Here is a 26,394-nt window from a genome sequence, read left to right as displayed (position 1 = left end):
CGGAGAATGAAGTTTGGACTGGAGCAGGGTTTCTTTGAGGCATCGGGCGCTGATTGGCCCCAGGCCCCGCAGCTGATAACAGCTAAAAATAGCAGAGTATAAAAGCAGAGCCCGCAGCAGGGCTGCCCTGGCCTTTCTTCTGTGGCTGCCGGCCAGGACGAGCCGGTGCTCCTCTTGGGCGACGCAGGTCGCCCAAGAGCATTCTCTGCTGCTTAATTCCCCTTAACAATTAACTCCTGGAATAAAGGCGCACGCTGGGCTGTGTGACTCAGGGAGGAAGGAAACAAGTTCTAATTTTAAAGCTAACAAAATACACCAAAGCTTGGGTTTTCCAAGCGCAGCAGGACAGGTGGGCCAGTGGTAAGGCTTAGGGAACATGCTGGCAGAGCACCTGTGCCTCTCTGTGTGGGAATGTTGGATGCACACACATAGCTGCACAGGGAATGTTCTCTAACTAGGGGATCCTGGATATTTGGATGTGTTTTTATTGGATTTTTATTTGGCACTAGTGGCACTGAGGAATTCAGGAGTCTGTTCTCAGCCTTGCTGCTGACCAGGGGGGAATCGAGTCACATTCTTGCATTTCTGTTCCCTTTCAAGCTTCACCTCTTTAAATGTAGATGGTGGGACTGGGAACAGTGGCTTCAGCAGCTGATTGCATTCCAAGAGAGACCTTTGGATGTCTGAAGCGCTGTGCATAAGTAAAGAAGGCAGACACCTGTGTGAAAAAAACTCCCCTTCTATAGTATGGCAAAAGTTATATGGAATTGAAAACGTTGTAATCAGGGAAAGCATTAGGGAGACTTAAAAATAGGTGGCAGTATCAGCCCTATCAATAATAAATCATTCCCTCCTGGATTAATTCTAGTTGCTGTGAATCCTCCTCTGTGATTTTATGAAGCTTTGCACTATGGAATTTATATGGGTGGATTCCTCTTCAGTGTAACTATAGGGTGTTTGTTTTTTTTCCCTGTCTATAATAGGTTTATAATATCCTGCAACCTCAATAGATGACCTGGCCAGCTTGCCTTCAGTTTTGATCTGATACACTTAATTATCTGAAAAGGTCACTTATAACTGCCTAGTCATTTTCCCTAAGAACATTCAATTGCCTTTTAATTTATGTTTTAATTGAGAGATCACTCATAGCAAACAAGATAATTGCAGAGGATGCTGGTTTGATAATTCTGTAGAATGAAGTCTTTCTTTTGTGCTCAGGAAACCCAGCATGAGCAGTGCTGGTAGGAGCTCTCATGTGGTCCAGATACAGAACTGAGAGGAGTCACTCCTGGCAGCACACCTGAGTTTCCCTTTCTGAACTCTTTGCCTTTCTTCTTTGAAGGATGTTTTTCAGTGTCAACCTGAACCCAAAGGAGAACCTGAGAGTCTCTTACAGCTGCCTTCCTCTGCAGGGGGGTTTAGGATTTCTCACAACATCACAAAATGCCTTTATGTGTATTTATGAGTATGTCTGGCATCCAACTCTCACTTGCTGCTTGGCTAGGAATGGATGGAAATTGCTAATAATGAGTAAAGGGCTCCATATATCATTGGCATTTTTCTAACTAATGCAGGTCTCCCAGGAAAAGCTAGTCCATTTTCTACAGAGCTATATCATAATTGTCACCAAGCAGTGAGAGTGGAATATCACAGCCAGCACCCATGGGCCCACATGTTCCTTATAAAAGTGATAGCTGCCATACACATTGTGGAAATCTTGAGATTTAGGGAATTCTGACAGGCTTAAATGAGACCCCATTACTTCAGACTGAATTTCCCACTAGGATTTACCTTCAGATTTAAGCTAAACTCGTTAAGAATTGCCACCACCTTCCTTCACCTAGGGATGTGATCTCAAAGTCCTCATAACCTGTGTGTGGTGCTAATTTTCACCAGGAAAATCTAATAACTTGTGAGTGTCACTGCTGAAGAGGGGTTCACACTGTGCTCAGCTAACCTCATTGCTCTGATCCATGCTGTTGCCTGAGTTAACAGGGCTGTGAAAGGGGTCTCTAAGCAAAGAAAAAATAAAATGAGATCTTACAATGTCAAGACATTGAGCCTTTGTGTGGAAGAAAGAAAAGACCACACCGCCATTCATTTCATAACAGCTTGAGGTGATGCACTAGGGAAAGTGAGCTTGATCACTGGCAAACTTTATGGAAACTTTAGCACAGAAGTACCCAAAGGTGAAATGAAAAATGAATGAGCATTTTCTAAGGAGGATGGAAGGGTTACACAGTCCACTGGAGGCTCAAGGTCAGCCAGCAGCACTTAACCCAGGTGCACAGCACTGCCATCGACGAGATGTTGACCTCTGCTATTTCACAGTGATCACGGATGGGTTTATTGGGGGGCCAAAAGCCAGAAGCCCCTTTCTTAAGCCAAATAGTGCACACGCCATGGAGGATGCTGTAATCTGCCGTGCAGATGTGTGCACGTAACCTGCTGTGCAGGTTGGTTACGGCTCCATCTGGCACAGCTGAAGGTGGCTGCTGCCAGCACTTGAACCCCAAGGGAACTGCTTTGAGTCACGAGTAATTTCAAACTGAGCTGTTGAGGCTTCATCTTTTAGAAATAATGCGCATCGATACGGAACGTAATTTCTGCAGTTAGCCAAATTGCTTGCTAAACAACAGAGTGAAACACAAATGCATCCACCAAAATCAGCAGCAATTGTGCCTTCTTGGGGCCTTGTTTACTGGGAGCAATTGAAACCCAGGCTGAGATCTGCATGACATGAACATGCCATTTCAAACCTTTTCTCTGCATATTCAATAATCAGGGTGGGAGCAGTGCATTGTGTGCTGCATCAAATTATATGCATCAAGTTATAATCAATTTAGATTTATTTTGTAATGAGAAGTGCGCCAAGAAATGAACAGAAATAATCTAAACAGGGACTTGCACTAAGAGCACCTGTAAATTAAGACAGAGATATGCGTTATTTCCTCTGTTGCAGAGTTTTAAGTAAAATTATGTGGTTTTAGTTGTATGACAGCAATGAGTCAACAACAGTGGGTACACCACATTTACCTGGTGTAATTTTTCTTCATAGCACTTAACATTATGGAGCACTTATTTTGAAAAACAAGGGCTGAGGATATCCATATTCCCTTCTTCATCGGCTATGTTATTGATATAATCCACAGATCTGGACAATCTGTGATGCTCTCCATTATATCCCCTGCAATACTGCTTTCCAGCACTGTCCTGGTTGTGTATGGAAGAAATTCATGTTTTTTAATTGAATTGATGGTTTGGGAGATAATGGTAATTAAAGAAACCTCTGTCCTCTAGAAACCTCTCTACCTAATGCAGCATTAGGAAATGATGTTGTACCTTTCAAGTGCCACTTCCCTGTGAATGGTCAGCTCTGACTGTCTCGATGCAAGTGGAGAGATGATTATCCATAATGAAATCCTCCTTTACCCTGAACAGCAGTGGGTTTTCCTCCTGAAGCTGTTAATGCTCATTAACGTTACAATGAGGTTTGATACTGCATCCATGTGAAAACATAAGTATATAGAAAAATCATGTCATGGAGCTCACTTTGAGAAACTCCCATCTGAGCTGACGCTACTGATCTCCCATTTTGTTAAGCAGCTGGGTTTTGTCCAGAGACCTTCAGAGCTAAAATCATGCATTCTCACCGTATGGTGAAAGACAGCTGCTGTAGCTCATGGCTACAACAGATTTATAACGTCTAGGGGATGGCTGTGGAGGGGAATATCTAAAAAATGCCATTTAAGGGGAATGCAAAGTTTTTCTGGCCCAGCGTTTGCCACCTCATCCATTTCTTGGGACAATCAGGCTGTGCAGCTGTTGTATGGCTGTCTTTTGTTCCACGCCCCTGAGTGTGGCACAATTTAGAAGAGGGAACAAAATCACAGTTCCTCCTTGCTCCATCAAAGTAACACATTTGGAGGAACTGTGCATCTCTGGAACTGGGGGAAAATGTCTGCTCACCCAGCCTTGCTCTGAGGCTAAGAAGTGCTTTGTACATCCTGGCATGCCTTGTGCCCCTGGGGAGGTGAACAGTCTGACCCCAAATATCTGAGACAAATCTCTTTTGATTTTTCTGAAGATCAAACAAGAGCTAGATAGAGATGTTGTAATTCAAAAGAAAATTAAAGCTATTCAATTAATCCCTTTTATTTTTGGCTTCACAGTTTCTCACATGTTCGCTTGTTAAATAAATACTATGTCAAAGATACCAGCATGCAATAAATGCAGTTGCAAATTACCGTAATTCAGAACTGTCCCCAGAAGCTATATTTTCATAACCTGTTCACACATGCTGGTTTAGTACCTGGGTCTGCACTCGCTGCTTGGTTGGTTTCCTTTTAGGCAATTAAGCAGTTAAATAATTCCCAGGTAAAAATCGTAGCTCCCAATACCATTCACTCCAGCTGCACCAAGATTTTGCTTCTTTTGTTATTCCATAGCGGAAGTTTATTCCCAACATAAAAAAGAAATAAAAACATAATGTTTCTGCCTTCCAGGAAATATTCTCTGTCACACAAGACTTGTGATTCCTTGCCCTACCGGGATGAAATGGGCAGCGGCACCACGTGCACGCCGCGGGATGCACTCTGTGCACTGATCCTTCTTGGTAGCTCAGTGGCCTGTTGGAGAGCTCCACGATAGAATTACATGCTGGATGCTTGGCCTCTGATTCACCCCCTCGGGACAAATCTTTGCTGGAAGTGAGGCTTGGATCAGGCCCGTGAAAGCTGATAGTGGTAGAGTGCACCTACAATAGAGGTCTTACGTGGAGATGTGACGGTTCCTTTTCTGTAGCTGGCCTCTTCTTTTATTAATGGCACGATGTGCTCATATTCATTTATATGTCTCATAAGCCTCAAACGATAATGACTTGGCTTATGAAGAGTTCATAATTCAGTATCTAATGTTCTTGTAGGTAACTCAAAGCCTCTGCTACTTCTGACTTGCGAGAAAATGATAGGCCAAACGAAGCGACTCATTCTTCACAGCAGAATGAGAGCGTACTAATTATTTATCGGTATCTTACCCTTCATTTGACTGAAGAAAGAGCTGATTTCGTAACACAAAATAGAGCCAAGTGGACAATAATAACCATTATAGTCAGAAAAGTTCCACCCAGATGTAAGTGATAAGTCAGTTTTAGATGACAGCAAAGCAGAAAATGCATGATTAGATTCCTGAAGTATTACATATATATAAATATAAATATATATAATATACTATATATATATTATATAGTATATATATATTTCCTCCTACTCCTCACTGCCTCTTATAATGGTTACCTTAAACCAAGCTTTTAGGATCTATTTAAAAAAAAAATCCAACTCAGCATTTACATGAACAAGGACTCTTTTTTTTTTTTTTTTTTTTTTTCCTGGATCTGAGCAACTTCTTTAAAGATCTAAGTCCTGCTTTCTCCAAAATAACTCTTAGGAGTGGGAAAGTGTTAAGCATTTCACAGAATGTAGCTGTAATAACTAAAGACAATGCTCTACAGCAGGTCCTATGCTAGAGTCCTGATAATCCTGTTCCCTGCTCTGTATCTTTGCATTCACTCCCATTTAATTAAATGGCCTATAATCAAACAGGCTTCCTTTTAAGCTTTGATTTTGTCATGAACATTCAGGGTGATGCTTTCTGTTAGCAATAATAAACCTGAGCTGAAGCAGGGAGCCTCTTCTTGGGATTCCAGAGGGAGATTTGTGAAAATTGGAGTTATTTGAGGTGGGCTGGATTATTCTCTCTGTGGCCCACCAGCAGCATGAAGCCCATGGGGCCTGACCCGTTCCTACATTACGTTAAATCTGGGATAAAATGAAAACAGTTTCAGGTTTTCTTATCTTTCTTTGGACTTTATAGTTTCCTTTCTACTTTGCTGTCCTTCAGTCTAAAAATCCTTGTCTTACAAACTAATTACAATGCATGACTAAACCCAGACAGTAACTGGGGAGGAAGGATTTAAATGTTTTGATATGTTGAGTCTCTGCAGAAATTGCTGCATCTGTAGCTGAACTTCCAGAAGAGCACAGCATGCACATCGCCTGAAGTGAGAGATGGCACGTGTGTAGAAATCAGGCACTAATTTCTGTTACTTAATAGTTACAGTGGGATTTGTCTGGTCATTGTAACGCCTTCCATCTGAGGCTGTTACCCTGGGCTCCCTTTTTTACCAGTGGAAAAAAAGTAGGCACTTCTAGGGCATGTTTTTCCGTTCTAAAATAGAAATCTAAATAGGCCACACAAATCTTTGTAATTGCTGATACCTTGAATGCTGATTTTATTTAAACACTTTGTTTTTGCATTACCAGTACTGTAGCTGGCAATATTTTCTTCTTCCAGAGCTGATATATACCCTCCTGTGATACAAACCCTGCAAAACACTTGCCAATATCCAAACAGTTTTTGCAGTGAGGCTGGAGCTACAGGTGACCTCAGTCAGGACAGCCCACTTGCCATCCTTATCAGGAACCTTCAATAAAGGGAAATTATAGTGTTGCACGAGATGCTAAAGCAAAGCAAGTTTCCAGCAAAATTTATAGCCACGTAGATGATAATATATTATTTATGGATGCATTTCAGAGATACGGTGACTGTACTTACATATTTGGCTGACTTTTATAACTGTAATATGTAATTACAGTGCAATGATTCTTTGTGCTACACACAAGTACGCTTAGCCCATGTCCTTGGAAGTTTGCCTGTAGGCCTATGAATAATTATACTATAAATGTTTGGTAATTAATGTACCTAGTCCAAAAATTACATGTAAAAATTTGAAATCAAAGGAGTAATAACACTTAATTCTCTTATAGTTAACCTTCCAGTTATTTGAATGAGTGCTAATTAGATCTAAAAACCATAAGCGCACTTTTACACTAATTACGAGGTTGATTATGTTGTAATTACAGTTGCAGCAGCGTAACGAGATTGTTAACCATTTGAGTGCTTCGGGGAGTGCATGCAACAGCTGTTGGTAGGCATTCCCAGAGAGTTTCCCCAAAATGCTGCGGAGATGTTGGCCACTGCTTTCCTGGACCTGTGTCAAGCGCCTGGAGGTCAGGGGAGGGAATCAGAGATTATCGCGATGACTGGCAGCTGGGAACACGTATAAAAAGTCGACTGTTTGATCATGTCAGAACAGTTCCCGACAGCCATGTGGGTGCCAGTAGGGGAGGGTAAACCTGTGCCGCAGCCACGCGAAGTCAGTTTTGATCCTGCTATGCCTGGCTTGCCCCGCACACGGGAGGGAGCTGCTGCGGTCCTGAAATGGGAGCACGTTTTGTGATTAAAAAGTCAGGTATTGCAATTAAAATGTCCCAAAAAGGGACTTTTTGAGGGCGTGAAGGTAGCCGGTCCCTGCTGACAGTGATGGCAAAGATGAGGATGTGCCACCCGGCCCCTCCACCCCTGGGCGCAGCCCTTCCCCGTGCCTTTTTGCCCTGTCAGTGCCCCGCGCCCCGAGCCACCTCTTGCTCAGGATTTGTGCCTGGTGACCTCTGAGTCATGCTGGGGTGAGGGAAGGGATCATAGGTGTGTCAGTTAGGAGGCTGAAGCCCTTTAAAGAAGTTTTCTTCCGTGCTTCAGCGTGCCATCACACACCAGTCCCCACTCTGCAACCAGTCCAGCAATAGTTGGCCCCAAATATTTAATTTTATTTTCCCAGGCCCTGTAGCTCTTCGCTCTCCTGCTTAACCCCGTTCCCAGTATTCAGGGTTTTCCACCTTGTGCAGAGCTCTGCCTTCCTGCACACTCCTTGCCCTGACACAGCATCCAGCCTATGGGGTGAAGAAATCGGGCTTCTTTCCCCTCTCCATCCTCAGCAGTGACAGCATTAGGATTTCAAACAGCTGAGCAGCAGAACAAAACACCTTCAGAAGAGAAGGAAAACCACCCCCAGTGCTCAAAGCAAGGAGCCCAGCCTGTCGTGGAGCTTCCCTCTGCCCGTCTCCCTTTGCTCAGAGACCGATCCTGCTGTAGGTACCAGGAGCTTGTCTCCTCCCCTGTGAGTTAACCCCACCCTCTGTTTTTATGCTCCGGGCTATTTTGGGCAGGCAGCGAGAAGTGCAGCTCTGACAGATGAGGATTCTGTACCAGAGCACAGCAGCACTTGTTGCTCTGAAGAAGTACAGCCCCGCGGCAGGGACCGCTCCTCCGCTGCCTGCAATTTGCCTCTTATTTATTTATCCACCTGCAAACTTGTCTTCACCGCCGGTTTCGGGTTTTATTGTTGCGAGTGATGTTTTAAAAGCTTGGCAGAGCTTTTCCTTTGGAAGGGAAACCCACCCGCTGTGGGGCTGAAACCTCCTTTTGCCACTTAATAGCGGGAGATCAGCCAGTGGCCTTGGGGGTGAAAAATGACAGACTCTCTTCGTGCTAATGGGGAAGGGAAGGACCCTGAAATCGAGCTCTTTGTCAAGGTAAGCTGCTCTGTGAACTGGACACTGGTGTGGCTCTCGGATCACCTCGGCTTCTATTTAATGATCAAACTTTAATTTTCTGGCGCTGAGCGGACGCGGTGCTGTGACAGCCTGTTATCTCCTGCAAACACGTTCATGCTGCTTTCTTTTTCATGACATTAGAATTAGGTAATGTTGCAGAGGGAGAGCCAGAGTTCCTTGATTTTATTGTTATTGCTCTCCTTGTGAGTTTGTCCTGTTATTCTTAGCCTGCTGCCTGCAACGTGCTGGGTCCCAACTTTGGAGTGCCAGGGTTTTTGTTAGGAATCCCAACTTCCTTCTCCATTTTTGGGAATTAAGAGCAAAGAGCTGAGGGGCACCACAGTTCAGTACCTCGGTTTGAAGCACTGACAGCTCCGGAAACACAAAGGGTAGAGCTAAGCTGGCAGACTTCTGATTATATTTCCTGGACTCTTGGTTTCTGAAGCCCAGTTTGATTTTTTTACAAGGGTGACTAATAAAGAAAACTGATCTAGTGATTAAACAAAGAAAAACAAGTGCACCCATTATATGGTAAGATTTTAGAATATTTCAAACTGGGTACATCTGTTGGTCTTGGGATAGGAAAACCTTTTTGCTAAAGTCAGTGGCACAGTTCAGCCCCGTCATGCAAACAACTTGAGTAACAGCAAACTTCACGCAGGCTGTCCCACTGGAGAGCTCAGATTTTTTGATGTTCAGAGCATGTTTTAAAGCCTCTGCCCATGTCAATCCACCATGCCCATGTAAAACCCAGGTGTTTGGTCTCTCTGAACCTAAACCATCCCTGGTTTGGATGGGATCATTATTAATATGTGGGAGTTATATAGGCCCCTTTGCAAACAGAGTACCAAATGATTGGGAAAGCAAATTCCAGCTCCTCCCTTCTGTCAAGCTGAGGGTACATAATTGCTTTGTACTCCCTGATGGATATTTTGGGCTATAAGTTGAAATGTCAGCCACATACCACAATGCATGTACATCTTCCAAAACCAGTCATTTCAGGTGTGGCCTTTCTGACCGAGCCAGTACAGAGTTTTTGTCCTTATCAGACAAAGATTTTACAAGAATTCCTGGCTTGTAACTGTCCGGTACATCCCTTGTGTGGACCTTAACATGTTAAAAGAGACCTGCCTGGGTCTGTACATCCTGATACCTTTCCTCTGCAAGTTGTTTCTACCAAAGTGAGTTTAATAGAGAGGTTTGTGTGCTAAAAAATAGGTTGGTGAGATTTTCTGGTGTTCTGTCCTCACAAATGTGTTCTGGAAGGCAAACCTGTAACTTGTGGTTTGTTTTAGTGCCCACCCTATTTTGCTGAGGCTGATACAGAGATTTGTGTTGTATGGTAATTTAACTAGCATCAGCTGTGAAAGTCAAGGCCACTTTTCAGTGTGTGAAGCTCTGGATCCATAAGTGAGTGGCAAATTTTTTTCACTGTAGTCAGTGGAGCCACGCCACCACCTGAAGATTTATAACTCCAGAAAGAACATTTTTAGCAACGTGACTTCCTGCATAATGCATGGTACTGAGCTGTATAGAGACTCACATAAAACTCATCATTTGCTGAGCTGCAGTGAAAGGATTAATTGGTATCTTCCTGGAGACTTTCCGTTTGGGTTGAAAAATTGCAGTTCTTGAAGTTTTGGAAAGGTGCCATTAATTTAATTAAAAGTCTAAGAAGTTGAATAGCAAAGCACGTAACCAGAGTATTAAACCAGACAGCTCAAAAGTTGAAAAACAAATAAGAAGATCCAAACAGGACAGGAGCGAAAAGCTGAAAAATAGGAGTGTGTAAGAGAAATGTGAACAGGTGAAAACTTATCTGGAGTATGAAATTTAAAAGGATAACTGGATAAAGGGATACTGCAGAGGAGGAGGAGCAGGAGGAGGCCCTCATGCTGTTTTAATTTTGGGAAGAAGAGCAGAAAGGTGGCAGTTTCCAGGTGAGTATAAGATGCTGGGGCAGGTGGAAAATCTAAACATCAAGGACCACACTCGAGGGAAGTGCTAAGATCAGGCAGTGCTGGGGTCAGGGAGCGTTTCATCGTTTGCTTTTGCAGAGCTGACATTTACTCGAGGGAAAGAGTTCAGCCATGCACCCTTGAATGAATACGTGGCCAGAAAACGCAGAGATGTAAGACAGCAGGTATGGCCTGGAGAAAACTGAATCTTCTGCAAGCACAAATAAAGCAGAACAGGCTGTTGTTCACCAGCCAGCGAGCCTCTAATAAAAGCAGTTGGTGTCTCAGGTTAAAAAAAGAGGTGTTACACAATTGCTCTATTTCCTTTTTTCTATTTAACAAGTGGTAGAGCAGGAGCCCTAGAAAGACAAGCAGAGGGATGACTGTAAACAAAAGAGCTGTGCTGTAACCTAATGCAGGCCAGCTATCTCCCGAGCCATGCAGATAGGCTGGGCACCACCGTGCTGCTTCAGGACACGGGCATTTGAGCTGGGATGGCAGAGGCGGGTTAAGCGGTTATCATGCCTATTTGTTATCATCCCCATTGATTTTACTCCTTTTTCTGTTTTTCTAATGGTGCCCTAACCTGGATCTTGGAGATGGTTTGCTGTTAAGGAGCGTTCCTTTCTGTTCCTTTCCCCAAATCTGGGCCGGGGCACAGGGGTGGGAAGATGGGGCACTGGGCAGAGAGGGGAGATGCTGCTGGAGCTGAGTCCGCAGGTTGTGTAGGCAGGCCCGTGGCAAACACCGAAACTCTCCAGCAGCAAATCACTCTCTGAACTTGTTTGACAAGGACTTGGAAGAGGCTGCTGGAAAATAAAAGGCTTGCTATATGGCAGCGAAGGATGCTGGCAGCAGCAGCGTTGGGGAAGTAAGCATCAGGAGGTAGCGCTTGCTCTGTGCTTAGCCCAGCTGGTTGTAACTCAGGTTAATTTTATTTCTTTGTATGCTGGAGAAGCAAAGTGCCTCTGTATAAATGACACCCTGACGGAAGGTATATTTAGCTTTTTTTGGCAGTCTCGCTCCTGTACACTTGAATGTAATGACTAAACCGAACTGGTGTTCTTTTGAGAGACGTGCAGCAATACCGACTATTAAACTGCAGATGGGAGGAGCACTGAACTTTTATGGTTTCTTTTTGTTTGCTGTGTAACCAGGTGTTTGGATGTATGTTCCTTGCATTTCAGAATTAGAGTACTGCTTAATATCTGGAAAGTTAATTTGACTGCAGATATGTCTTAAACGTGGAAAACCAAACACGATGCAAACAAGACTCAGAAGTGGAGCTGTCTGATTGCATTGCTCAGGATGAGCACAGTCTAGAGAGCAAACAAATCACAGAAATTGTCCAAAGTGCGTTTAATTAAATATATCTTCCTGATTTAGAAATATCTATAGTAAGATACATAAGAATCTGTATTTCTGATGATCAAAAGGCAGTGGTGTCATCGTGGCAGGAGGAGGACAAGCAGTGAGCTGGCAGACAGTTATTTCTGCAGCCAGTCATCGCTGTGGCATTGGGGTGGATATTCTGGATACGGTCATTGGTCCAGGTTTGCAAGAGCTTTTGCTGAAAAGGTGCAAGGCTTTACTTCACAGAGCCTTCACCTGCAGTCATGACAACACCCATCTACTGGAAGTGCTTGAAAAGCACAGAGGGAGACCTGTTAGAGACCTTCAACTCACTGACTCAGCCGTTGACCGGATGCTAATTGAAGGCATAAAGTCATAAACCACACCAAATGCTCTCAACCTGTCCCACCCATTAGGAGCAGAGAGCGTTGTGCATGACCAGCCATGGTGAAGGTGTCCTTGCAGCATCTCAGGGATATGGCAGCAGCCAAAGTAAGGCTCAAGGACTAACAGTGGTGATATAATTGTAAGGACTCCTCCAGTCATTGCTGCTAGAGGCTTATCATAAAGAAAAGAGGTTAGTTTCGGTGTGGCTGTGGTCTGCTGGAGGAGCAAGCAGACATGCTGGGAGCCTACAAGCCGTTTGTCACCTCCAAACGTTTCATTCTGAGGAGCTTTAGGTGTCTATTAGGAGTATGCTTAAAAGCACTGCCAAGATTCGGCCAGGGGCGAGCCCGGATGTTTTTAATTATCTCCACCATAGGGTGATTTCAGACTAACCCGGTCAGGATTTTGGTGAGCTGTTCTAATATAACCCTAAAGGAAGATGCAGATAAAAAGGTTACTCTCAGTGCAATCATTCCCCATTATTAAAGCTTTTTGTGTTTTTAAGGTGATGGAGTCATTGAGATAAGAAAACTGGTTTTAGTTACAAAGTTTGGGGCTTCTCAAAGCCAGTAATGGCCTTGCTAACTGGGTGAGAGAGCTTGACAGGCTCCTTTTAACCTATTATAAGAATACAGGCTCTGTAATTTATTTGATTCATAGACTGCCCTCTAGAAACATTCTGATGATGACTAGAAATCCCAACCAGATCTGGGAGGCACAAAGTTCATTCCTGTTTCTTAAGAAGACTGGATATTTTATCAGCTGCTGTGGACTCAGCTTTTGTCTTCCATAAATAAAATAAAATAAAATAAAATTTCTACCTTTAGCAGAACTTTCTAGGTAAAGAGGAAATAGTAAAGAAAAGTACCAGGAAGAAGAATAGTGATACTGAAACAGCTGGTCCAGCCTGTCTGGCAGTCCAAGGAGGACAATAACATATTGTTGGCAGCTGCCCTGAGCATGGGTGTTATTGTAAGGATCCTGCATTTCTCGTCCATTCTGAGCTGCCGAGCAGATGGTGGGCTTCATAGGCCTTGTCTCCTCCAAACTTTGTTTGGTGAGGTGGTGCATGAGCAGCAGTCTCCTGTCTTCCAGTGTGCTGTCTTTGTGCACTGGTATCAAGGTTTCCAAACCATACCAAAGTCCACTGGTAGTCCAGACATCAGCATAAGTACTGGGAGGAAAATAATTTTAAAGCTTTGTTTGCACTTATATAATGTTGCTTCATGAGCTCCGTACAGGAGATTTCAAGCATTTCAGTGTGATTCTGGCTCAGTTCCTTTCTTGCTCAGTTCTTTTCAAGACAGGATTGACCCTGTTGAAGCCCACAGAATTTATGCGTGTAAAATGAGCAAAGATAGTTGGGCCTCCTAAATCTGAATCACACTGTTCGAACAAGCAACTTAATAGTAACCCACTGTAGACCCGGTTAGATGGGAGAAATACTACCTGGCCTGAGACTTGCTTCTCTGGTCTTTGAATTCAGCATTTACCATGAAGTAATCTAAAGAATAAAGTCAAGTAAAAAAATCCACTTTGATAAGATCTAGTTTTGCTTTAATTTTGTACTGCTGAAAAAACATAATTCAATAAATTAAGAAATAGATGCTTAGCAAATGTTTTAAAGTTGCAAGTTGCATATTTTTCCTTGTGATGAAGAAAAGCAACATGCCAAAAAAGCTTTAGCCAGAGTTATACAGGCCAGAGTCTGTGTGTCTGCGTCTCTGTTTTCTCTCTGAGCATTTGCAGATTTTGTCTTGTACAAAGACAAGTGTCTCATTGGTGGGAATACTGGAGACAGACAGTGTACAGTTTAAGCAGGCCAAATGTACAAAAGGACTTGGCAGGGATATAATCACTATCCATGCCACCTTAAACCTAGGCTGGAACACTTTTATGATTGATTGGGAAACTGGATCTCAAGTTAAGAAGGGAATTTCATCTCTGTCTCCTGCCTGCATACATGATGTAATCATTAGCTAAAGGTGAGTGACATCCTTACCTGCCATTTTGCTTTTTTTTTTTTTCTTTCCCTTAGATAAATAGGCGTGACTGCTGGCCGTTTATTGAACTTGATGGCATCAATCTATGTTAGATGTGACGAAAGCATCTGATTAAAATTAAACATTCAAATTTTTGTTGACTATGCATGGACTTCAATATTTCCTCAAATACCTTTCTCAGTTGAACCCATAATTAGAACAGATAAGACTTTAGAGACATTCAGGATGGGTCATATCTTGTTGCCATAAAATCCAGTGAAGCTTGCACTGCTGAGTTCAGCAGCAGCAGTTAGACCAGCCTGTGTGCCTTTGAGAAATCTCACCTTAAGCATATCTGAGATTTTGTTTAAACTCCATCTACTAACTCCTTCCTTTATTTCATTTTTTTGAGCTGCATAACCAAATCAGGTAAATACGGTGTTTTAATTCCACCACAAAGAGCTGGTGATATTCATAATTGGTTTTGCCTGTATTTAGAAATAGCCATCGGTATGCTTTGGGCGCTCTATGTTTAGCTGCAGATAGCTTGTTTTCCATCTCTGGCAGCTGACTCTCTGGTCTCTCTGGTCTCGTCAGAATCACAGGTTGGTGTGTCACAGTTCAGTGGTGACAGTGAAGCTCCAATAAGTGTCCCCAGGAAACTTTTATCGGCAATATATGGCTCTGCTGCGGCTATTCCAGAACAGTAAATGTCACAGAGATCGGTTGACAGAGCATCCCAAAAATATACAGGGATCCTTTCCAAGAGAGCCAGTAGGAAGTATGTCTGTGCTCTGTAGTTACACGCTAGTATCAGTTCACCTGGCTATGTCAAATATATTTTGATGGAATGCTGTGTGAGGATCATTTAGAATAACAAAATGATCATTACAGTAACTGTGTTACTTGTATTACTAGTATTACCTGTATTACTGGTGCTTGTATGACACCTAATTCTTCAAAACCTGACAGATATCTGTAAACCAATCCTAGCTCTGAGAGGTATCATAAACACTAGTATTTCCATTTGCCAGCTAAGGGCTCTAGTAGAAGATTTTTCAAATGATTCTTTATTTAATAGAGTTAGACAGCTGTTAATTGGCAGAGTTTATGTGTTAGGGTTATAAATGATTAAAAGATGTCAATGACACTTTTTCTCAGTGAAGGCTTACTCAAAGTCATAGGGAGAATCAGTTGGCATAAGGAAGGTCTTAATTTTGTGCAGGATTCATCCCCTGTCTTTTTGAACTAGGAAATCAGAGCAGGTGCCTGAAGTGCTGTAGTATGTATTTAGAAAGTAAATTCAAATGGTTCATTTGACAAAGCAGTGTTTAACATTGACAAAGTCCAAAACAGATCCTCATCTCATTCCCTTTCCTTCTTTGACCCTTGCTCTGCCCATTTGTACTTTGTATTGCTGACCTGCAATAAAATTCATCTAGGTGTTATAACCATGGTATATATACACAGCAGCTGTGAGTGAAAAAATCCCCCCCCCCTTTTTTTTTTGGTAGGTATAATGAATTTAGTCAGCATCATGTTCTCCTGGCATGATCTTTTATATTATACTTAAGAGCTGAAAATTATTACAGTGCAAAAGTAATTCAAAATGTATTCAGTTGTGTTTTAAAGTTCCAAAGTCAGTAATATTATACAGAATCACAGAATGGTTTGGGTTGGAAGGAACCTTAAAGCCCATCCCGTTCCACCCCCCTTGCCATGGGCAGAGACACCTCCCACCAGACCAAGTTGCCCAAAGTCCCATGCAGCCTGGCCTTGGGCACTGCCAGGGATGGGGGACCTACAGCTCCTCTGGGCAGCCTGGGCCAGGGCCTCACCGCCCTTTGAATACAGAATTTTCTCACAACATCTAATCTAATTCTCCCTTCTTTTAGGTTAAAACTGTTCCCCCTTGTCCTATCACTATCTGCCCATGTACAAAGTTGGTCCCCATGGCTTTTACTTTAAGGTAGATTTTTCTGTAACTGAAATCTACTTGTCATTGCTCTTTGCTGATAAACTTGATAGCAAAGTTCACGCATACATGTGGAATGACTCCATAAAATGTTTTATTTGACTGTTAACTTAAATGACTGTAAGAGAGTATTATTCTGTCTCAGTAATCATAGAAGAATCATCTAGGTTGGAAAAGACCTTCAAGACCACCAAGTACAACCATCAACCTGCCCTACTGAGTCCCATCACTAACCCATGTCCCTCAGTGCCATGTCAACACGCCTCTTAAATACCTCCAGGGATGGAGACTCCACCACCTCCCTGGGCAGCCTGTTCCAATGCCTGACCACCCTCTCCATGAAGAAATTCTTCCTGGCCTCCAAACTAAACCTTTCCGGCAAAACCTGAGGCCATTTCTTCACATCCTACCACTTGTCACTTGAGAAAGGAGGCTAACACCCTCCTCCCTGCAGCCTCCCTTCAGGTAGCTGTAGAGAGCCAGGAGGAGCCTCCTCCAGACTAAACAACCCCAGTCCCTCATCCCCTCTTCATACATCCTGTTTTCCAGTCCCTTCACCAGCTTCATTGGACTTTTCTAAACATATCCCAGGAACTCAAACTCCTTCTCATAGTGAGGGCCACAAGCTGCTCACAGCACTCAAGATGCGAGCTCACCAGAGCCGAGCACAAAGTGGCAGTCACTCCCCTGGCCCTGCTGGCCATGCTGTTCCTGATGGAGGTCAGGGTGCCCTTGGCCTTCCCGGCCACCTGAGCACACCACTGGCTCGGTGTTGACCAGCACCCCCAGATCCTTTTCTGCCAGGCAACTTTCCAGCTACTCTTCCCCAGATCTATATCACTGCATGGGGTTGTTACAACCCAAGTGCAGGCCCCAGCACTTACCCTTGTTGAATGCCATGTAGTTGGCCTCAGCCCATTGATCTGGCCTACTCAGATCCCCCTGCAAAGATGTCCTGCCCTCAAGCAGATCAACAGGCTTGCCTGACTTGGTGTGGTCTGTAAACTTTCTGAGGGTGCACTTGATCCCCCATTTGATAACATCTTTCTGAGTGTTTATGTGTTTACTCTGCTATATATATAATTTTCTTTAATGACAGTGCTCCCTGGATGATATATCTCTTCCATTATACAAGATTCCTCCTCTATTCAGCTACCTTGGTGCACCACAGAAATTGTGTAGCTACAGTGTCAGAAGAGAAGGTGTGCTCAGAAAAAAGACTGGGACACAAAGCACCAGAGCTATACTTCATTCTGTATGATACTACTGCAAAGATTTGCCATGTTAAAGTGGCCCCAAACGCTGATATTTTTGAATTTCCATCCTATGAACAAATCAGTGTTTGAGCTCTTTATCTTAACACAGAGCAAAAGCAACAGTTCTCACCAGGTTGAAACTCCTAATTTTTATTTTGATCCACCTCTAGTCAAAACGTGAAAAGGTCCTGCCATGCACATTCTGCAACATAAGGTCAGTAATATTGCTAGGTTACCACCCAAATTCTTTTATGTACTCTTTTGCTCTTCTGCCTTCTTTGGTGACCTTGGACAAGTTTTTCAGGCTCTCCTGGTCTCAGTTCCAGCTTTGTAACAAGCTGATTATAGTCCTCCACCAGAAGTGGAGGCATTGTGGGAGCAGGGAGTATTCTTTGCTCTTTCCCAGAAAGGCATCCTGAACACCACTGAAAATGTATGGTGGGATCAGGTGTGTGATGTAGAACTGTCTCCTAACAAAGTATGTTGAAAATCCTGATTTCCTGGACATAAAATAAATCAAACTAAACAGAACTGGACATTTGTCTGCTTTCAGGCAGCAGTTGAGCCGAACTCCTTCTAGTCCTCCTTTTTTCCTTTTCAGGGTCTTGTATCTTCTGTAGTGACTTCTATTCCAACATCTCTGTTTTGTCTGCTTGTTCTCACAGACTCATAAATTTATACCAATAAGTGTCTTAGTTCTCATCATTTCAGTGTTGGTCCCCTAAGTCTCCTGGTTCAGCTTCTACCAGTGAAGTATCACGCTTCTCCAATTTTCTTCCATGTGCCTGATTGCCAAATGAAGTTGAAATAGCTTCTATGTACGTATTTCTGGTAACCATGCATAAACCTCAGATAAAGCACCAACTGAGGCATATTTCAAGAGACTTGTGTTGTAATGACTAATTAATGCACCTGTGGGACTGTAGGAGTTAAACCTATCCCTGCTATAGCTTCTTCAGCAAAAATAATATAACACTAAGGATGAAATTGCTGAGATAGTGATAGTTCACTTTTCTAAATCCTCATTCTTGGTAGTCCCTCATTTTGTGTACAGGGCAGATGACAGAAGACCATGGTATTTATCTGTGCAGGCTTGATGTAAAATCTATTAAGAATGGTCAAAACCTATATTCAGGACTGAAGCTTACTCTCTTTTGCTTTAAATTCTACCAAATTTGAATTTCATATATATAAAACTTGCAGAGATTATATATGGGAATAGTCACAATAACAGTAAATTATTTCTTTCCTCTTCTTGCATATGTTGGTTTCTTCTGGATGAAGAAAAAATATCACAACTCAATTCTCCATTTGCCAATATTTCATATGTTAATAGCTGGTCATTATACTGGGAATGCAGTTTACATGCAGAAGGAAGTTTGCTTGATTTATGTACTGCTTTAGTTTCCCTTTCTGTTAACCTTGAAGATGCCAAAGCCCATATAAAATGTTCCAGCTTCTACTGCTAATAGAGACATCTGAGTACAATATTGTGCTGTTTGGAAAAGGACTTGTCTCCATGGAGTGTGTGCTGCTTCATGCTAGCAGTTGAGTTCAATGCATGATGAACTAATCCAGGGAGATAGATGGTCCAGCTTGAAGACAGTGCTGTCCTTAAGGTGGTATTTCTCATTCATGTAAAAAACCAGAAATCAATCATTCATTTATTCAAGAACGAATGAATGTATTAATTCTTCTAGTTCAGAGGAAGACTACATATGATGTAAAGAAGCGCATATAGCTAGAGTCAATACAGGAATAAACATGCCTTAATATCTGAAAACCAAGTAGACATTGCTATGGATGATGTTTTGGCAAACCAGAATAGAGCTTGGTTCAAGCACAGAAGAAAGGTTTGGTGTTCTGTGCCACTGAAATGTGGCACAAATCTGGTCGAAGCCACTCTGACAGAAATAGTGTTCAGAGGCCACTTGCATGTCTTAAAATGTATCTTGGTGTCCTTAGTGCAATATTATAAAGGGATTTGTTCAGGTGTTGTTTAAGTAAGGTTTTTTTTTTTTTTTTTTTTTTTTTTTTAATTTAAAATCTTTCTCTGGGTACTCAAGGGCCAGCCATCATAGAATCATAGAATCATTCAATGAATGAATCATAGAATTCAATGAATGAATCATAGAATTCATTCTATGAATGAATCATAGAATCATTCAGGTTGGAAAGAAAAGATCTCTAAGATCATCTGGTCCTATCTTTAACCTAGTACTAAAGTCCACCATGAAATAATGTTACAAAGCTCTACATCTGCATGTTTCTTGAAGTCCTTCAGGGATAGGGACTTAATCATTGCCCTGGGCAGCCTGTTCCAGTGCTGCACAACCCTTTCAGTAAAGAAATTTCTCCTAATACCCAACCTAGACCTCCCCTGGTGCAAGAATCTAGACTTCCCCTGGTGCAAAAAGGCCTTTGAAGGGCCTTCAAAGATGAAAAAAGGCAGATGCTGCCTTGGCCATGTTCTGAACATCCATGCCAGCGTGGGTCAGACCTTGTGGCTGAGAAGTAGGAAGAGCTAAATTGGGAGCTGCAAGAGCTGAATTCTTTTTCTGGCTGTCCTGGAGCCATTCCCTAAGTCATGCCATCTCCATGTCCTAGTTTCATTATGTATGAGACATTTACACCAATGTACATTTTCATCTCTAGCAGCACAGCACCTTTTCTAGCTAAAATCACATTCCTCTTTTTCTCTTTACATAGATCAATGGCTATAAATCTACTCTTGCTTTGTGGTTTACGTCCTCACAAAACACTGAATTAATTCTCAGGTCGGGCAGGTTCCCCTCTATATTAATTGCCAAGTTTCTCTTCCCCATAGTATTTCAGCACCCAAATAAACACCCTGAGCATTGCCACCCAGCGTGTCTAGCTATTGTGGTTTTGGGTGCTGGTGCACATCTGTACCTGTGTATTGTCCGAAACGAGTGGAATTCAGAGAAACCGGCCTCTGATGGACCGCTGCTATTGTGGACGGTGTTTTTCTAGATTGTGATTCAATTTGTGTGGGTCAACAGGCACGTTGTGTTACTGCTTTCCTTTTGCTTTTAGCTGCTGAATGAGCAGCTTACTTTAAACAGATACAAATGCATATCATGGGAGGAAATGATTTTCTTTCACCGCCCCGTGTTTTGTGATGAGCTGTTGTTGCTGTTTCGTTGTGCAACTGGAGACCTGTTTGGTTTGTTTGTTTTATCTGTAGTATTTTTTTAAAAGCTGTTCCTGGATGAAGAGGAGTTGAATCACAGAATGTTCCTGCAGGTTGTAGGACCTCACTGAATGGCAGTTTTAATTGTTTTACTATGCCCAGTTCTTTCCGTTTTCAGGACAAGACAAAAGGATACAGTGTTCCTACCTGCTTCCTTACTAAGCCTTGTTTCAGACTTCCTCTATCACTTCAATCATTTTCATTTTCTCCTCTGTTGACTTGAACATTCAGTTTCAGATTAATGATATATTTGCCTCAGTTTACTGAGTTGCCTTTTATAGAACTATAACTTTACTCTAACTTTGGGTTTTTGGCTTTGCTTTAATGTCAGTAAATCCCACTCCCCAGTTAAGCTCTAGAGCCAGCTCTAAATCTGGGTCTTGTTTGAGGTTCAAAACTATTTACCCTGTTTGAAGATGGAGCCAAGAGCCTTTCCTGAGAGTGCATGAATGTGAGCATTTGGAGTTCTTCTTATTTATAGAACCATAGAATATCCCAGTTGGAATGGACCCACAAGGATCATCGAGTCCAACTCCTGGACTTGATGTTCATCATTTAGTTCATCATCAATGCAGCATTTCTCTGCACATCTCAGAGGTCACACTTCTCACTACTCACTCCATACAAAAGGCAATCAAACCTGGATGCAGGAAGACTTATTTTGGAGTGGGAATTTCCTACCTGTCCATCTCAATGATGAAACCAGCAGCCCTATGGCACGCTTCTGTGGGGAAACCTCACCCTCTTTCCCGCCGAGTAGGATCTAGGTCTGAAGGCTGCGTTATTTATCTCAAAAGAGATGGTTTTCTAAGAATAATAATAGTAATAAAAAAGTGCTGATTGCACACAGCTACTTGGGTCCAGCCTTTGTGATCCTGGAAAGGATGTGGTTGGGAAGGGGATGTAACCTTGATATGATGATTTTCTTTTCCAAGGGAAGGAAATGCCTCTTTTCCCCGACCTTGGCTGGCATCCCAGCACAATTTGCATGTGTCAGCATCTTGCTTCAGCTTGCATGGACAAAAGTGCTTTTTTCCTGATTAAACCCTGGGCATCTCTTCTACACTGTGCACCAAGGATCTGGAGGAACATTTAAAGAAATAAGACATTTCCAGGACTGTTGAGAGAGGTGCAATTAGTAACAGTCATGTTGTGCCCTGCTGTCAGAAAAAGGTTTTTGTGCTAACTGATGGTTCTCTATTCAATGGAAATGTTATTTATAGAATTTCTTTAGATTTGGTATTTTTCAAGAACCGCCAGTGCACTTGGCATTTCACATTCTCTCTTTCAGAGGGAATTAGTAGTGAAAAACATGAAAAAATGGCTATTTTTTCTGAGCTTATTTAGATACTTGAGAGATTTGGGGCTTGCTGTACTCAAATATATATAAAAGGATGAGAAATTCTCGCAGCAAATACTAGTTTTTCAATTATCTCATTAACTTGGATGTTCCAATGAGTTTTTCTGGTGGTTGCTTGGTGTATGTCGTTCAAATGACATTCTGCAAATCGCAGTCATCATGGCAAACAATTCTCTGACAGCCTACAAAATGGAAACCTCTGCGCTCTCTTTCCTGGATCTACCAGGAGCCTAGGATGAAACAAAAATCTGCCAGGGAAACTTCTCAAATGCTAGCGAACATTTTCCTGTAGAACACACACTGGCACCAAGAAGACACTGAAAGAACAGATAATGGTGATGAGAAGCTGCTGAGAGAGACTCTTAAAAAAATCACCAAGAAAGTGATTTGTTAATTGACGAGGAGACCGAGGAAGAGAGATGTGAGGAGGAAGATGTTGCTGACTGCTTCTGAGTCCCACCATGCATGGCTGATCTTCTTGGAGAGAGGTTCTCTTGGAGCATGAGGGGCCTAAGAGAGGGGACTCAATGATGGTGAGCATAAAAACTGCCAACACTGAGAACAGGCATCATGGCCAGGGATACCAGAAGCAGGAGAACAGGAAGGAGTGAAGAGGTGCTAGGGAAACTGCAGTGGTATAAGTGAGATTTTGTACCAAGGGAAGAAAAAGAAGAATTATAAGATTTTAAGAAATAGCATTTAATTAAACTTGATTATCTAAGTTTTTCTATTATGCTGGATAATAGAATAAAATGAAATTAGAGGAAAGTAAGCCTGAGCATCAAGTCAAATTGTGTTTTGAGAAGGCTGTAAAAGAAGCATGCTATGGGAAGTTTTCAAAGCAGCATTTCAAAATGACCCAAACAGCATAGACACAGAAGTTTTAAGAAATAATCCTGCACTGAGATAATAAGAAATATGATCCTAACTCTGCTCACTGATCCATCAGATTTTCCCTATTTGCAACAGTCATTATGCATTAGTTTCACACCTTCATAAGATACGTGTAAATAATACTTTCAATAACACACACGCTCGTTCAGACTTTCTCAGCAGCTTTTTGGAACGCATCACTGTTATTCTCTTGAGTGTTTGATATTGAGAACACAAATTGTTTTGCTTTGAGATGAGTAACAAGGAACATTTGCTTGCTGTTTGGGTCTGTGTCCTTCTTAGGCTTTTGTTTTCATTGCAGGTATTTACATTTACAAACTCAGAACTTGCTCTCTGTTTCTTGTTTAATAAAATATTCAGGGAGCATTGCATTCCCCTCCTTTGTAGATGGCTATCAGAAAAGGCTACCTTGTAGAGTAACAACCCCTTTAATGGCTAAATTTGACTGTATGTAGTGTAAATGACCAGATGAACAAATACAGCAGTTTGGGAATGTAAGTAAATATTAAAGGTGAAAAAATGTTCCCTAAATACTAAATTCTGTAATGAGTTATCTGTGAGTAGCTGGAAACCAGAAAATTTGTTTATGCTTTATTTGTAACCACACAACTTCAAGGTTCAGTCCAAATGCTTGCAGTGTCATATTGTACCAGTAAGTATTTTACTGAAGATATTGGGGGCTTCTTTGGGAAGTCATGCTGAGATGCAAATGCCAAATCAAATTCTATCTGGAGCCTGCGATGCAGCGCTCCTTTGCAATGAAACTTGATCTGGTTTCAGTGAAAGTCATAACCATTGCTCCCATCTCGATGAGGTTTGTCTCATACCCTCTGCAGCACCGGTAACTTCGGCAATGCCACCAGAGGCAGGAGGACCGAGTCCTGGACACTGCAGAATAACTCTGCAGAGCTCCTGATGGCTCTTCCCTCCCATTCATTCAGAAGTCACCAATGAAGATATTTATATGATGCTAAATAAGATACAAAATGAGGCCATCGAGGGCAGATTATGGCTGGCACGGCAGTCAGCTGGTTCAGTGGTAAATGCCCTTGTCAGAGGCAGCCCTTCATTCAGCCCTGTATTCTCAGGGGCTGCAAGTGCCTCTCTCTTCTAATAGCACAAATAAAGTCCTGGAATTTCAATAAATAATTCAGCCCTGGATCTGATTTCAGGTTCAGCATTAACTTTCAGCACCTGGCTGCTGTTATTATTTGTTAGTCTGATATGCTGCTTAGAGGCATGGAAATTTGGCTGCAATTCATCAGCGTTTGCAGAATGTACTATATGACCAGATTACCATCCCAGGCTCAGAGATTTTTAACAGACATTCAAAATCCAGATGTGCACGGATTTAATTCCTACAAGAACAACTGCAAGCAGGATTCTGGTACTGGAGTGGGAACTGGAGGTCTCTGCACAGAGCTTTCTTTAAAGAAATGACTCCTATATTTGCACCTGATCTCTACCAGAAACATTAATAATTTTACTATAATTTGCATTGCCCATGCCAATTTCTGACAATGACCTAGTTCTCACTTTATTTTCTACAAGCTTTCCTGGGAGAATAAATTTTTTACATCTCTAATCAGCTCTTGGGATATTGAATCATCAATATTTAAAACAATCGTAATTGGTGATCTACGGATACCTAAAACAGATTCATTCCCAGTTTTTTTCTCCAGAGCTCATAAAATCACTTGTGGTTTTAATCACTTATTAAAAAGCCACTGGTGAATCTAAAATATGATTCTGCTTTCACTGAAATCAGTGGATTATCTATCTTTAGTAGGAATATTTTCTATGAATATTGACTATTATGGGAGCTGAATTATATTGTCTATAGTCCATTAATAGCTCTGGAAATGAAAAACCAAAATCAGAATATGGCCCTATAGGCATATGCTTCCAAAATGTAGGATTTGCAGCCTGTATGTGCAGAGCATGGACAGACATCCAGTACGAATACATTGCAGGACAAGTTTACTTGTCTTAAGGAAAGACATCTTCTTAGGAGATACAGCCTGGTAGCCACAGTAACCAAGCAGTAGCTGATGCTTGAGCATCTCCATTGACCTTTACTAAAATGGTGACTATTTTCTGAGTACTGCACTGGCCTGATCCTGTGACTAAGATCCCTTCCACCAGTTAATCCCACATACAGAAATGCAATCGTTGGAAAAGAGAGAAAAAGAAACTATATATATAAGTGATGGGGAAAGTTAGTTATCTTTAGGAAAATCTTACAGATGGGAAGTTTGTAGTCGACTTCAATCGGAGCAGGAACTTCACCCTGCAACGCAAACATAGACCACTAGAGGGGATTTTACTACCACTCTATGTCTAGCATACGTCTCTCCTCAAAAACCTTTTAAAACATATGTTCTAGTTCAACCACAAGATGCTGGCTACAAGCTGAGTGAAATCTATGGTTTGTATTATGCAAAAGGTCAGGAAAGATTATTATAATTGTCCCTTCTGGCCATTAAACCTGTGAGTGAAATTCTGGTCCCGTCAAAGTCACAGGCAAAATTCCCATTGACTTCACTGGGGCCAGACTTCATCCTGTGCAGGTCAGAGGAAGGCAGAATTCTGCACCACCTAGCACTGAGAGCAAGAACAGCTTTGTTGTCAGGCACGAATATATACTGTTAGAAAGCATTTTAAAACATCGTATGCAACCTCCCTTCTCTGCAGCAGAATGAAATAAAGAGAGACCAGTTTTCACATCCTTTTTTTTTTTTTTTTTTTTTTTCCCTTTTGATTTCTTCAAAGCCTCCACCAATGCAGATTATTACACAACCTCCTTAGAAAGCCTGCTTTGTGTTTCATTTTTCATATAATTACACTGTATTTTTTTTCCCCCTAAAGCTTTATTGCTGCAATTAAGCAAAATAATAATCCTATACTCTGTGGACATGAGCAACAGTGGATCATCATCCTCTTTGTAAAATAGTTTTCTATGTGCTTGAGGACCGTTATGTTGTCTGATACGCCTAGTAAAACATCACACATACATCACATTATCAGGTTGCTGTTGTTTGTGGACGCATGTTCTGGTGATTCATACTGTTTGTGATTTACTTAAAACCTCCTTCGCTGTTCCCCATCCCACACTTGTACAATGGATTTTGCTCTTCTTACGTTTTATACCTTGTGGTTTACTTCACTAAATTCCATTTAAGTGACTTCAGACACTGTTCCAACTTCTCAGTATTGGTTTGGAGTCTACTTCTCTCCTGGGAAATACCAATAACCCCTCTGTGCTTGTTGCTGTCAGAAAATTTCATCGGTCTCTCTCTGTTCCTTCACTTTGCTGATGGAAACATTAAATATGACTCATCTTGTCACAGACCTTTATGGTAGCTCTATTTGTTATGTGTATCTAAACTAACAGAAAATTTGATTATTATTTTTCCAAAAGTATTTTTTCAACTACTCATGCAAGCACTTTGCAGAAATTTTATGCACATCCTATTTCCCTACTTTCCTTATGAAAATATGATCTGGAGCTTGTGTTAGAAACCTTACAGAAGTCACCTTCTAGATACCTTCCACATCCTTCCTA

At 42.0% G+C, this 26,394-nt stretch overlaps 1 protein-coding gene across 2 annotated transcripts in view; it reads left to right on the top strand.

The window, feature by feature from the left end:
* The window catches only part of CLIC5 (chloride intracellular channel 5), a 74,695-nt gene that overhangs the window by 7,352 nt on the left and 40,949 nt on the right, over positions 1-26,394 (top strand). The window contains exon 1 of one of the 2 annotated variants that reach the window (XM_068678805.1): positions 8,068-8,429. The exons of the other annotated variant lie outside the window; for it this stretch is intronic. Coding sequence (XP_068534906.1) covers positions 8,367-8,429 — 63 coding nt within the window. The 5' untranslated portion in view covers positions 8,068-8,366. Of the gene's footprint in view, positions 1-8,067; positions 8,430-26,394 lie in introns of those variants that run through there. 2 annotated transcript variants of the gene reach the window in all.

The sequence above is a fragment of the Anas acuta genome, chromosome 3 (assembly GCF_963932015.1).
Source record: "Anas acuta chromosome 3, bAnaAcu1.1, whole genome shotgun sequence".
NCBI classification, from domain to species: domain Eukaryota; kingdom Metazoa; phylum Chordata; class Aves; order Anseriformes; family Anatidae; genus Anas; species Anas acuta.
The sequence above is the reverse complement of the archived record's forward strand: the minus strand, read 5'-3'. Positions and strand labels throughout refer to the sequence as shown.